Genomic DNA, 12,960 nt, shown 5'->3' with positions numbered 1-12,960 from the left:
AGATAATAAGATATCATAAACAATACAGTAATTTTAATAATGGATCAACCCCACCCCTTACAACCATAGATTTTTCTATAAATCAATGCTATCTAACATCCATATATTTTGATGACTGACGACTTTTTTTTTTTTTTAATTGCGTCTTATTTATAAAATATAATGTGAAAAGGCTCATAAAACAAAAACTAAAAGAAAATCATAAGTGATTTTTGTATGGAATGGGGTCTATAATTTTGGATAATGGGGGTGATTAGAATAGAAACTGTGTAGTAGACATGGTTTTGTTGCATGCAAAAAAAACGTCATGCCCTACATCATCAATTTGGGATTTAGATTTTTTACTGAGAGTTGGTATCTTCCCTCGAGATGCATGTTAAAAAAAAAAAAAAAAAAGGACAGTAGCAATCACTTATCACTACAACCAAGGACTTAATAGTAATTTGAATTTTTAACAGAAGAGAAGAGGAAATAAAGGCATGTGATGGGGCTCCCTGCTATTGTCATTGGGTTAATAAATACAGCCTACTTATATCAGCATTGGTGGAACCAACTTTCCTAATTAGGAAGTTCATTCTTTTCTTACAATAAAGAAAAAAAGGGCTAATGATATCTACTGTCACCATTCACCAATCAATAAATTTCTAAATAAACTTTTTTCATAAACCATTAATGAAAATGCAAGAATATGTAAATAGATCATAGACATAACTTAAACAACAAAAATAATAATTTATCTGCTACAGGCTCTAACACCCCGATTACCATTCATGACAACATTTTGGGTTCTTGAAAGCATGTATATGCTTTTTTCTTTAGAGTTCGTCATGCTTCAGAATAGTTCCTTCTGTTGTGTTACACAATTACAAAAACCAGCATAAGTCACTCATCTTCCATCAAACATTTTTTTTTTGTGTTTTACTATTATAAAAAAACATTCATCTTTATATAATTTATTTATGTTCATGTGATAATTGTAGTTCATAAGCTAAACGAAAGTAACATGACAAAAAATTTAACCTGAAAATGTCTCTGTGAAGAAAAATAAAATTTCCCTTGCAGCCGACTCACGTGAATCTGAACCATGAACACAATTCCGCTCCAAATCCTGCCCACACATGGCCCTGATGCTATACAAGACAAAACTTTAGATAACAATTAACAACACCACCATGGAAAGTAAAAAAGGTGCCATTAACTATATATTCCTTAATGATACAAAGTTTTCAGGCTTAAATCACAAGAATACAACATGATAAGAGAAACACAAAAAAAAAACCTGTCAGGATGAGTAGATTTAGCCTTGTGAGCATCAGTTGGTCCGATAAGAGTACGCCAATCAGCAATAGCATTAGCTTTTTGCAAAACCATTATTAAAACTGGACCACTGACAAGTTATAAAAATCAAGAGACCAATATTAAGAATAATGAGCTTAGATTGTAACTTTTATGAAAGCTGAACAGATTGTTTTAAGAAGACAAGAAAATACCTTGTCATGTATTTAACAAGGTTCGGAAAGAAACTCTTTGTTGAGTGCTCGGCATAGAAACTTCTCACACTATCTTCATCAAGGTGTACTGTAGCTTCTCTTTGGATGCTGAAGCCAGAATCCAGAATAATCTTCCTTATCAAGCTAGTATAGTTACCAAAAACCCCATCTGGTTTCACTATTGCTAATGTCCTCTCCGTTTCCAATTCAACATTTGCCAATGATCTAAAAGTATATGCAATAAGACAGCAGTAGAGCAAGTTCTATAAGCAAGTACAGTGAGAGAGAAGGGAGCTCTTGGCATCAACAACTCGTCAATTACTAGATATACATAGCAGCTCTACTAATATTATTCTGTTTAACTACTCAACCTGAGATCACATTTATGAATAGACAGCTTATGCAACAACTTGAATAAATTAGTTAAATCTATAGACTTCAATTTTGTAATTTCATTGAAATTCATTAAGCATATCATTCAGAAATTAGAAACCCTAACACGATTCACCTGTGCGATAGAGCAACAACAGAGGCCAGAAGGATAATTATTACAGCATCCCCAAAGCAAAGGCCGCAACGGAGATTCATAAGCATCTAAATGAAGAAAAAAATCAGCTATCAGATACATCAAGTGATGAAAATTCGAAGTTGTCAATCACTTATGGACAGAAAACCGTATATGAATTTAAAAACAATTGCAAAAGAAAACATAAGGAGAACAATACGAAGTTAAGAGTTACTGAATGGAACCTTTGAGTCGACGAACCGTAATTGCGAGTGCAATGGAAGCGTGATAGGGTGTCGATTCAGGGAAGGAATAGGCGGGAATGAGTAGTGAAGGACCGGAAGAAACGCTGTTGACGGAACTTGCACGCGTTAGGCACGTGCCAAATTTTTGGAAAATATTTTTTTTGTTGAATAAACTTTGTAAAATAGAAAGAAAAAGGTATTATGAGTTTTATAATATAAAGTTCTTTTTTGTAAAGAAACTTTAATACATTGGATATAGTTTAAGATTTTTAGTTTTCTCACGTGAAAAAAAAAAAAAAAAAAAAAAAACTTATAGGAAAAAGTTTGAGGACAAATGGACAATGGTTACTAAAATTTAAGTGTTCTTTTTTTATTTTAAAACCAAATCAAAATGTTTTTATGATATGTAATGTGTTATTTGATTTTGGTTTTGAAAAAATTAAACTGTTCGATTCAATTTTTGATTTATAGTTTGATAACCATGGTTGCGACAAGATTATAACATTGATAATAACAAAGCTTTTACCTATAAGTTTTTTTGTTGTCATAATATGTTATTTGATTAATTATTTAATTATTATTTTCGGTTAGGCTATCCGATATCGAAGCAAACGCACAACTACACAAATCCGATGTTGAGGTGGTTTATATTAGTGAAAATTGTCCCAAAATATAATAAGTGTCATGTGGAATGAAAGTGGTCACGGATCTTCGGTGAATGAATATGTCTTTTTTTCTCTTTTTAATTTTTACTGTTCTACAACCTTATGAAATGGTTTGATGATGAGGTGGATTGACCATGAGGATACCCCATTTCCTTGCATCTAATTGCCATTAGTTATATAAATCTGGAACGATTTTGTTACTATACTACTACTGATGGGTAAACGAAGTTCCCAGTTAGGATCACAAAAACCCGATTCAGAAAACCAATGTCAACAACTCTTAACAAGTTACAATTACATCTACTTTGAAAACTATTGATAAGCAGAATTCTCTAATCAGGACTCTCGATACAGTTACACCACGAGAATCTAGATTAGCCTTCCAAGATCACCTTCTAATTTCCTGCCAAAAATTAGAATAGCAAGGAATAGACTATCCTCCAATTTACAGAGAATAAATTTCATGAAAATCAAATCTGTCCTCCTTCCTCAATTTTTCAGTACATAACTGTGAAAAGAAAGACACGACATCAACACTTCTACCCCACGTTTCATACACTTGTGGAATTCAAATAACTACCCTACTACTTTGACGACTTCAAACAAATAAAACTAACTTAGAAAACAAAATGATGTGAATTAAAAAGAACGTGGGGGCAACACAACTTGTACAGTCAAGTATTTGGATACTCTAATTGGATCAGGTTAATCCATCTCCGATTCGGGTCCACGGATGTGGAATTATGGATCTGAACTAGTGCCTTCCTATCATCCTCTCCGTCTTCATAAAAGTTTGACCTCAAACTTGGAAGGGGTGCATCAGGATCGTAGTAAGGCTGAAGATCAGCGACATTAATGGTGGCTGAAGCGGATGAATTTCCTAGGAGATCAATTTTGTATGCATTTTCATTCACCTTGGCAAGGATTTTAAACGGTCCATCAGAACGAGGGCTTAGCTTAGAACGACGTTTAGATGGAAATCTTTCCTTTCGAAAATGCAGCCAAACAAGGTCACCTAGTTTAAAAAGGACATGCTTCCTCCCCCGGTCACGTCTGTACTTAACGAGGTCATTAGTCTTGACAATCTTGTCATGAATACGCTGATGTATTGACTTGATATCAGCAGCTACATCACTAGCTTCCTTACTAAATTTTGTGGAAGTATCAAGGACAGCAAGATCAAGTGGTGTGGTTGGGTTTAAACCATAAACAACCATGAAAGGGCTGATTCCTGTTGTCTTATTAGGGGCCCGGTTGTAAGTGAATTCAGCTCGAGGCAATATATCTTCCCATTGCTTCAAGTTAGTTGTGATAAGAGCTCTTAGTAACGATCCAAGGGTTCGGTTAGTTACTTCGGTCTGTCCGTCAGTTTGAGGATGACTCGATGTGCTAAACTTGAGTTTTGTGCCTAACTTCCTCCACAACGTCAACCAAAAATGGCTTAAAATTTTAACGCCCTGATCACTAACCATAGTCTTTGGAATCCCATGAAGACGGACTATTTCTTTGAAGTATAAAGTGGCGATCTGGACAGCATCATAAGTCGTGTGACATGCAACAAAGTGGGCCATCTTAGAGAAGCGGTCGACCACGAACATGATAGAATCATTTTGGTGTTGGGTACGAGGTAACCCGGTGATAAAATCAATGTTAACATCTTCCCAAGGAACAACCGGGACCGGAAGTGGCATGTATAATCCATGGGGCGAAGATTTCCCTTTGGCCTTATGACACTGCAGGCAACGCCGAATATAATGTTCAACATCATGGTGCATACGGGGCCAAAAGAAATGACTGCGCAAAATCTGAGTTGTTTTATCAATTCCCATATGGCCTGCTAAACCTCCTTCGTGAGCTTCCTGTATAATTACCAACCGAATGTTGTTGGCAGCGAAACCTCTTACGTTTAACAGTGCCAAACGCCTGGCTCGAACATTGGTGGATTATGGGATCCGCCAAGGCATAATGGACCCCGTTCATGGGTCAACCGAAGGAGGTGATGATAATCAAAGGTCCGGGAACAGAAAGAGGAGACAATCAACACAAGAACCCTCCGAGGAACAACAGACAGGCACAGCCTATACTGCCACGATCCCAGCCACAGCAGCACCCGACAATCGTTACGCCGGAACCCTTCCTAAATGCAATAAGTGTAACTTCCATCATACCGAAAGGTGTCGGAAGTTGCATTGCAAGAACTGCCTCCGAAGAGGACACACCATCCGCTTCTGTAGGGCACCGACACGACCAATCTCTCAGGTCCCATTTGAGGAAGTAAGCCAGACCTGCTATGAATGTGGTGAAACGGGACACTACAGGTGATGGGTTTTTGTGCACTACAACATTCCTATGGTGTACATGTAAACCCTAAAGCTTTGGATCTAGTTTGTCTAATGAACATGCAATAATCATCCAAAGCCATAAACCCTAAATCTAGCATATGATAATCGATATTAACATAAGAATAAGGTTTAGATCTTACCTTTGATTGTTATGTAGTAATAACAATCTATTCCTTCTTGTAATTGGCTTCTAAAAGCTTAGAGTCACAAGTGTCACTCCTCTAATGGCTCACAAACACCATAAGCAATAAGGATGAAGAAGGAGGAGAGAGAAGACACCAAAAACGTCTAGAAACTTTAATGAATCAATTAGCCACATTTTTGGTGCCCTAGGGTTCCTTAAATATGTGAGGCTTATTAGGGTTTTGAACTAGTAAACCCTAATCTGACTGTTTAGGCCCTAAGCAGCCCATGGACTCCTCCTTTAGAGGCCTTGGACGAATTCTAATGGGTTTCCCCATCCACTCCATCCTCAATGGAGTCCATTAGCCCAATATCCAACTATCACACAATTGACAGTTCTAGTCCCCTTTATTTAATTAATATATTTTAGCCACAAAATTAATTCTGATTAATTCTTGACTATTATTAATTAAATAATATGATTTCTCTCTTAATATATTATTCATATAATATATTAATAAATCATAATTAATCTCTTTCTCCATAAATCATCCTATCAAGTTGCTTTGGTGAAGGCAACCCAAAAGGACCATGCTCGCAATCGGGTCAAGTACATACCAAAATAGTTATGGGCTTAGACACTAATCCAACAGTCTCCCACTTGGATAAGTCTAATAACTATTCTGCGTATGACTTCAAATCCTGATCAGCAATCATAGCTTTCAAAAGCCGCTGTCAACTCTGATCTTATCAGATACGCGTCCTTTAGATAAGGGATCATATATTCCTCCATTCTAGATATCGTATAGACGTGAGACATGGATTGAAATCATTCTCTCAGTCTATGTGTTGTTTCCCAATTTCTGATTTATGACGACTGACTAATTGAACAAATCAAATCAGTCCTGGCCCGGCCGAGCACTTTATGTTTGTCATCACTAAATCATCGAGGGGCCCACATATATCGCTTTTATCCTACATTGGGTAAAAGGAACGGATAAACTTCGACTCAATGCTCGCTTGTACTTACTCACCGAATCACACACAACAATATGTTTTATAACACCAAGTTACTGGTGCGTTTACATATTATCAATGTGTAACCGACTCGCAAGATACAACTCACACATCTCGGTTTCAAGAACATAAGATATTATCATCTCACCAATCACTCGTGATAAAATCCATGAAGCGATCCAAGTGAGCGTGGGTTTAATCCAATGCTCAAATCATATTCGTAAGCACTCATGAACGTTGCAGCAAACCTTTGCTATGTCTAATACACTTTAGACAATCTACAACCAATTCATGACAATCTTCTTTCATACCTACTCCCAAAGTATGAGCGACTGTGGAACGTTCGAATAATCTTATTATTCAGGAAGTCAAAACATGCAAAGTGAAACACAATAATAATCGAATCCAATATGGCCCCAAACTTTTGAGTATAAATAAAACTCCTTTTATTTAGTCACCATATTGATTACACATTATTCATTGTATAATGTTTCGGGAAATAAACTTTTACTTGAATTATAACAACAATTGTCTCATGCTCTTAGCTTGCACACTTTGTTTACTTATGGTCCTTACTCTGTGAAATAGATCTATTGAGAACATTTTCAACAAAACTTATTTCACAATTCCTAATCCTTATCAATTAGTGTAAGATTACAAAATTCTCGCCACTACTAGAATATGTTATATTCTTACACTTTATGCAACGGTCCTTTTGTAATGTCACGGCACAAAAGTCACCAAGACTCGGCCAATGAAATTACAAAATGCTCTATTGGAGATTGTTACAAGACAATTCCATAGATGTGAAGTCTCACATTCAAGGTACATTCCTTTGAACATCCTTCTTGCATAAAGTTTCTAATCTAGACATAAACTCTTAACGTCCAACTCCCAATATGGAAACATTTCCATATTTTCCATATGACAACTCATTTTAAATAGAATCTTATCTATTCATAATAATGTCAATATGGTCCATCCATGACTATACTTCTAACTGTCCACAAGTGACTAATCCTTGGCGAACCTTAGATTATCCTTGACAGTTGTTTAACTAATTCAGTCAAATCCGATTCTAGTCCTCTCTCCCTCTTAATACCCTAGGCATTTGGAAATTTTTAGAACGGTCGAATATTACAACGACATGATACTTTACCAGTCTTTTGCTATAATATTTCTATTTCTATTTGCCATGTTCTCACGATTCGAACTATGAAGAGGGATGCCGTAATCATAATCGAGTGTGAGAACGCAACAATTATTTCCATATATAGAATTCTCTTACGTTGAATCCTTTCAACATAACATTCATATATCTTCTTTTTTTGACTAAATTTGATCAAAATTTATTGATCTAAACCTTTAGATTTGAAACGAAGTATAATATTCTCTCCCTTAATTATAGCAAAACAACTTTTCAACCTATGCAACTTTGCAAAGTGAAACTTTTGTTTTCTATAATTAATATTGCTAACTTGCAATAATAATCATGCTCCCACTAACATGATGATTATCTCCTTACTAGCATAACACTTATGCTCCCACTAGCTTTGACATGTATTCAGAAATCAGCTGAACTTCTAGAAAACAATGCTTATTGAATTTCTTAAGTTCATATTTCCAATACGATGTACTTCGATATGCCTTTATCTAAGCTTCTCAAATTCACACACCTTTCCTTAGATAGCTCACATGTGTGTCTAAACTAATTCAGAACTTATATTACTAAGTCCTAAATGTTCAGACTAACTGCCAAATCTCACAATTCGAACTATGAAGAGGGATGCCGTAATCATAATCGAATTTGAGAATGCAATTTACATAATCGCTATCTCCTTAAAATCTCTCTTAGTGAAAGCGTTTCCTCACACTCATTTTCATGAAGGAGAGAAACCTTATGACACTTAGATTTTATGGTGCATGTGTTCCTATCCATGCAAATTTGTTATAAGCATAATCGTAAGATAATGTTTGTGACAAATTCAAACTCTTATGGACAGAACTTGTTCATTCTTAATTTCTTGCCATCAAGGGTCCCACCATTGCTTCCAAGTTATTTAGCAGCTTACCTATGTCAGTCAATGTACTTTCATTGATCAAGGTGTTTGCCCTTATGCATTCAATTGAGAACTCGTAGAACTCATATGCATAATCACTCAACTGGATTGGCATAGAAATAAAATTTTGTCAACACGATAGGTTACAATCCTCAAGTCGTGTGCTAGTGTTTAATAGGTTTACTTCCTGATTTGTTCTTGAAACTTTTCAAGATCTTTAGACTCCCACTGACCTCTTGACATATAATATTCTCTTGTCAAGAAACATTTATTGACAAACAAATACTCAAGAGTTAGTGTGTGTGTCTTTATCAAGACAAACCTACACACAATTTGGTACTAGCTGGTCTTTGTCTTATTCAAGACATCACAACTTACCAAAATGTGCAAATGTAAGAACATTCCTACTTAAGATTATGTCACTCAAGTCACAATCTTGGAGTTTGACTCTAAGACTTGATTTTGGAACGAAGTACGATTCATCTTATTTACTTAACCCATTTTGACAATTCCCGACTCCTCTTCTTAGCCATACTAGTGCACTAAGATGTCCTTAGAGGATGAATTGTAATATGGTTCTTAAGACGATCATAAAACATGATACAAAAGTACTCTCCCTTCTTCTTAGATTGGAGAAACTTTTATCTTTGATTCTTCTTATTCGTTCTGCCATTCATTGAAACTTTTCAATGCTTCAGAATTACACTTAATCTTGTAAGCATAATCAAATTTACTAGACTTTTAGTAAATCATAACGAATAATCTCATTTGTTATTTATGGTGGACTTAACCAGTGCACATCATTGTGAACTCGATCTCCTAGTCCTTAACTTGACTCTTTGTCAAGGAATTGGCCTTTAAAGTTTCTAAGTACCAAGATTTCCATACATCACATGATTCAAATCATATGATTCCAAGCTTCTGTCCAATTGAAACTTGGGCGATGGGAATGTTTCCTTACTTATAAAATCACGACACTACCATAAATAACATAAATAAGAATCACATCCACTTAATATTGCTTATAATAGAAACACACAGACATCAATTTTCACAATTGTCATTGCAAGGAAATATAAATAAGATAAAATCAAAATTTATTTTATTGCGGAAAAAATATATCCTTACAATGCAAACAAAAACTATGCTATTACGTATTCCTAAGCAATCTATCATAACTCTAAGTAGCAGCTCAAAAATCCGATCATCGAATCCATGCGATCATAATCCATTTCTTCACGATCAGACTCAACTCGCTCCTTCCTCTAAGCTTCCTTTCCTTTCTTCGATCCTTCAAAACATCAAAATGTAATCTTATCACATCATGTATTAAGGATCTCCAAATAGGAACTTAATGGAGTTAGATAGTGGATTTTACCTGAAGCAGAGTCATACATCTTGACTCTCCCATCTCTTAGATCTCTCAGGTAGTCAGGGCAGCTTCGTAACCAATGCCCCTTCTTTTGGCAGTAGAAACACATGGATTCTTATGGAATGGTACACGGGACTATCTCAGACTCAACCTTTCTCTTGCGTAGAGAAAACTTTTCTGGACTTCCAATGTTACCATTGCCCATAGAGGGCTGGGATATTGATTTACCAGACAAATTTGCTGACCAGTGTGCCAAATCATTTCTGATTCAGCAGCAATAAGCAAATAAGTCAAATCAATAAGGGTCATGTCGTGGTCCATCATATAGTACTCTCTAACGAACTTACCATATGATTCGGGAAGTGACTGAAGAACCAAGTCAATAGCCAACTTCCTTTAAACATCGACACCCAACAATCCCAATCTATCAATATGTAACCTTTTATCCAAGACATGAACACATATAGACTTTCCATTTTCATGTCTTTTGCCAATAGGGCTTGAGTGACCTTGAACTTTTCAAGTCTTCGAACACGTGGTTCAGGGAGAATTATTGGAGGAGGTGGAGGAAATGAAGCATGATTTCCATTTCCACAATACAATCGTGGAACATCATCTTCACGTGGAAAACTTTTGCCAACGGATTTAGGAATACCATAGTTGTCAGACTTTGACATCTATGAAACGGGAGAAAATTCAAGTTTAGTTGATTGAGTCCTTAATAAAACACCCAAATGAGATATTAAGGCTAGGACCCAACACAATATCCTACAAATTGGAAGAGGGATGCCGTAATCCAACTCGCAGAACATTTGAAGGTAGGTAAATGACGATTTACCAATTTCCACCATGAAAAACGAAAAGAAGGTTAAGTTTTACATGAATTGAAACTCCTAGATCTTTTGAGATTCATTGAAATTTTCAATGTCATGTTTAATCTCGATTATGCCCTTCATTTGTGACTGGGATGCCGAGGATCACAAATAAGGTGTGAATAACCATGCGAATGTACGTGGTGCCCTCAATGTTACAGTCACCTAATCGACGTGTCGGTTAACCACACACGCTCCATCGATCTATGACAAACATCGAGTCGTCCTTCGCTACCAATGCCAAACCCAACTTAGTGTGTCGGTTAACCACACACGGCCCACTAATTGTCTCGACAAGGGTACAAAGTGTAATTCCATGGAATTGCATCGATTTCACTTTTTCCTAAAGTAACTAAGATTGTGAATTTTGTAAAACATTTAGTTACTTTATTATACTTTTAATGAGGAGAGGGTTTGCCCTATCCTACCCGTTCGGCTAACGACCCTCTACCAATCAAGGAAGCGGTGGGTGAGAGTGGACAGCCATTAAACGACCATTTTATAGGCCATAACCTTATACCCCCCTTATAGATCGGCTTCGTGAATGAGGCCTACTAACGGTAAGACTAGCAGTTTAAGTTGTACATATATAATATTAGACTTTTAATGTTATATATAGTATAGGGTGTATTTTACACTTTTAAAATACTAGGTGGTTTAATTTAATAAATTACACTTTTAATCAAATATAAACCATATGATTATGGATTTATTAGCTCTCTTTTAATTATACTATTAATTAACTTAATAAAACCATAATGGTGTAATTTGAACTTTTCAAAACTAGGGTTTTAGAATTTAAAATTTCAAAAAATTAAACTTTTAATCAAAATTTAAATTCCAAAACTTGAGGGCAAGTTTTGAAACATTTCAAAACATTAGGGTTTAGAATTTAAATATTTCAAAATTAAACTTTTAATCAAAAATTTAAATTCCAAAACTTGAGGACAAATTTTGAAACCTTTCAAAATATTAAGGTTTAACTATTTAAATTTCAAAACTAAAACTTTTAAAGTTCAAATTTAAACTATAAAACCTAAGGGGTGTAAATTGAAACTTTTCAAACCTACCAGGTCAAATATTTGACTAATAATAATCATATATTATCCATATTTAACCAAATCCATTAATTTTGATGAGGATAATCATTCCAAACTTAAAAAATTTGGATTTTGGCAAGAAAAACGAGTTTTGGCAATTATCCTCAACAAAATCTGGCAGAAAATTCGAAAATCCCGGCACCAGAGCCCTGGACTCGTCGAGTCCACAATGGAACTCGTCGAGTCCATTCATGGACTCGGCGATTCTGCCAGTCATAAACCAAAAAATTTCGATTTTCAAGCAAACAATGAACAATTAAGCATCAAATACATCAAACAAACAGCCTAGGCTCTGATACCACTGATGGGTTTTTGTGCACTACAACATTCCTATGGTGTACATACAAACCCTAAAGCTTTGGATCTAGTTTGTCTAATGAACATGCAATAATCATCCAAAGCCATAAACCCTAAATCTAGCATATGATAATCGACATTAACATAAGAATAGGGTTTAGATCTTACCTTTGATTGTTATGTAGTAATAACAATCTATTCCTTCTTGTAATTGGCTTCTAAAAGCTTAGAGTCACAAGTGTCACTCCTCTAATGGCTCACAAACACCATAAGCAATAAGGATGAAGAAGGAGGAGAGAGAAGAAACCAAAAACGTCTAGAAACCTTAAGGAATCAGTTAGCCATGTTTTTGGTGCCCTAGGGTTCCTTAAATATGTGAGGCTTATTAGGGTTTTGAACTAGTAAACCCTAATCTGACTGCTTAGGCCCTAAGCAGCCCATTGACTCCTCCTTTAGAGGCCTTGGACGAATTCTAATGGGTTTCCCCATAGATTTCGTCCACTCCATCCTCTATGGAGTCCATTAGCCCAATATCCAACTATCACACAATTGACAGTTCTAGTCCCCTTTATTTAATTAATATCTTTTAGCCACAAAATTAATTCTGATTAATTCTTGACTATTATTAATTAAATAATATGATTTCTCTCTTAATATATTATTCATATAATATATTAATAAATCATAATTAATCTTTTTCTCCATAAATCATCCTATCAAGTTGCTTTGGTGAAGGCAACCCAAAAGGACCATGCTCGCAATCGGGTCAAGTACATACCAAAATAGTTATGGGCTTAGACACTAATCCAACAACAGGATAGATTGTCCATTGGCCAGAAACCCCGGTTAAGAAGGAAGAGTGCTAATGATCA

The 12,960-nt window shown here is 35.5% G+C and overlaps 1 protein-coding gene across 2 annotated transcripts; it reads right to left on the bottom strand.

The window, feature by feature from the left end:
• Positions 1-637: 637 nt before the first annotated feature.
• On the bottom strand, positions 638-2,348 carry LOC145105132 (Nucleoside diphosphate kinase family protein). 2 transcript variants are annotated; one of them, XM_079042266.1, is made up of 6 exons: positions 2,241-2,348; positions 1,999-2,084; positions 1,491-1,715; positions 1,280-1,387; positions 1,021-1,130; positions 638-847 (listed from the first exon to the last, which is right to left on the bottom strand). In XM_079042266.1, exons 2-6 carry the CDS (start codon positions 2,082-2,084, stop codon positions 816-818), a joined length of 561 nt encoding a protein of 186 aa, XP_078898392.1. In that variant the 5' UTR covers positions 2,241-2,348; the 3' UTR covers positions 638-815. The 2 variants fall into 2 exon arrangements, with proteins under 2 accessions (XP_078898392.1, XP_078898396.1); XM_079042270.1 differs by having other exon boundaries at positions 1,021-1,124.
• Positions 2,349-12,960: the final 10,612 nt, after the last annotated feature.

This window comes from Lactuca virosa, chromosome 1 (assembly GCF_052849685.1).
Source record: "Lactuca virosa cultivar CGN04683 chromosome 1, Lactuca_virosa_CGN04683_v6, whole genome shotgun sequence".
Lineage (NCBI taxonomy): Eukaryota > Viridiplantae > Streptophyta > Magnoliopsida > Asterales > Asteraceae > Lactuca > Lactuca virosa.
The sequence above is the reverse complement of the archived record's forward strand: the minus strand, read 5'-3'. Positions and strand labels throughout refer to the sequence as shown.

What these genes read in the sequence shown, in the direction of transcription:
- LOC145105132 (XM_079042266.1), bottom strand. Translation starts at nt 2,084, where the DNA reads ATGCTTATGAATCTCCGTTGCGGCCTTTGCTTTGGGGATGCTGTAATA. An exon ending in AAATCTACTCATCCTGACAG is followed by an intron (nt 1,131 to 1,279) that starts GTTTTTTTTTTG and finishes TGTCTTGTATAG; the next exon opens with CATCAGGGCCATGTGTGGGC. An exon ending in CTTCACAGAGACATTTTCAG is followed by an intron (nt 848 to 1,020) that starts GTTAAATTTTTT and finishes GTAACACAACAG; the next exon opens with AAGGAACTATTCTGAAGCAT.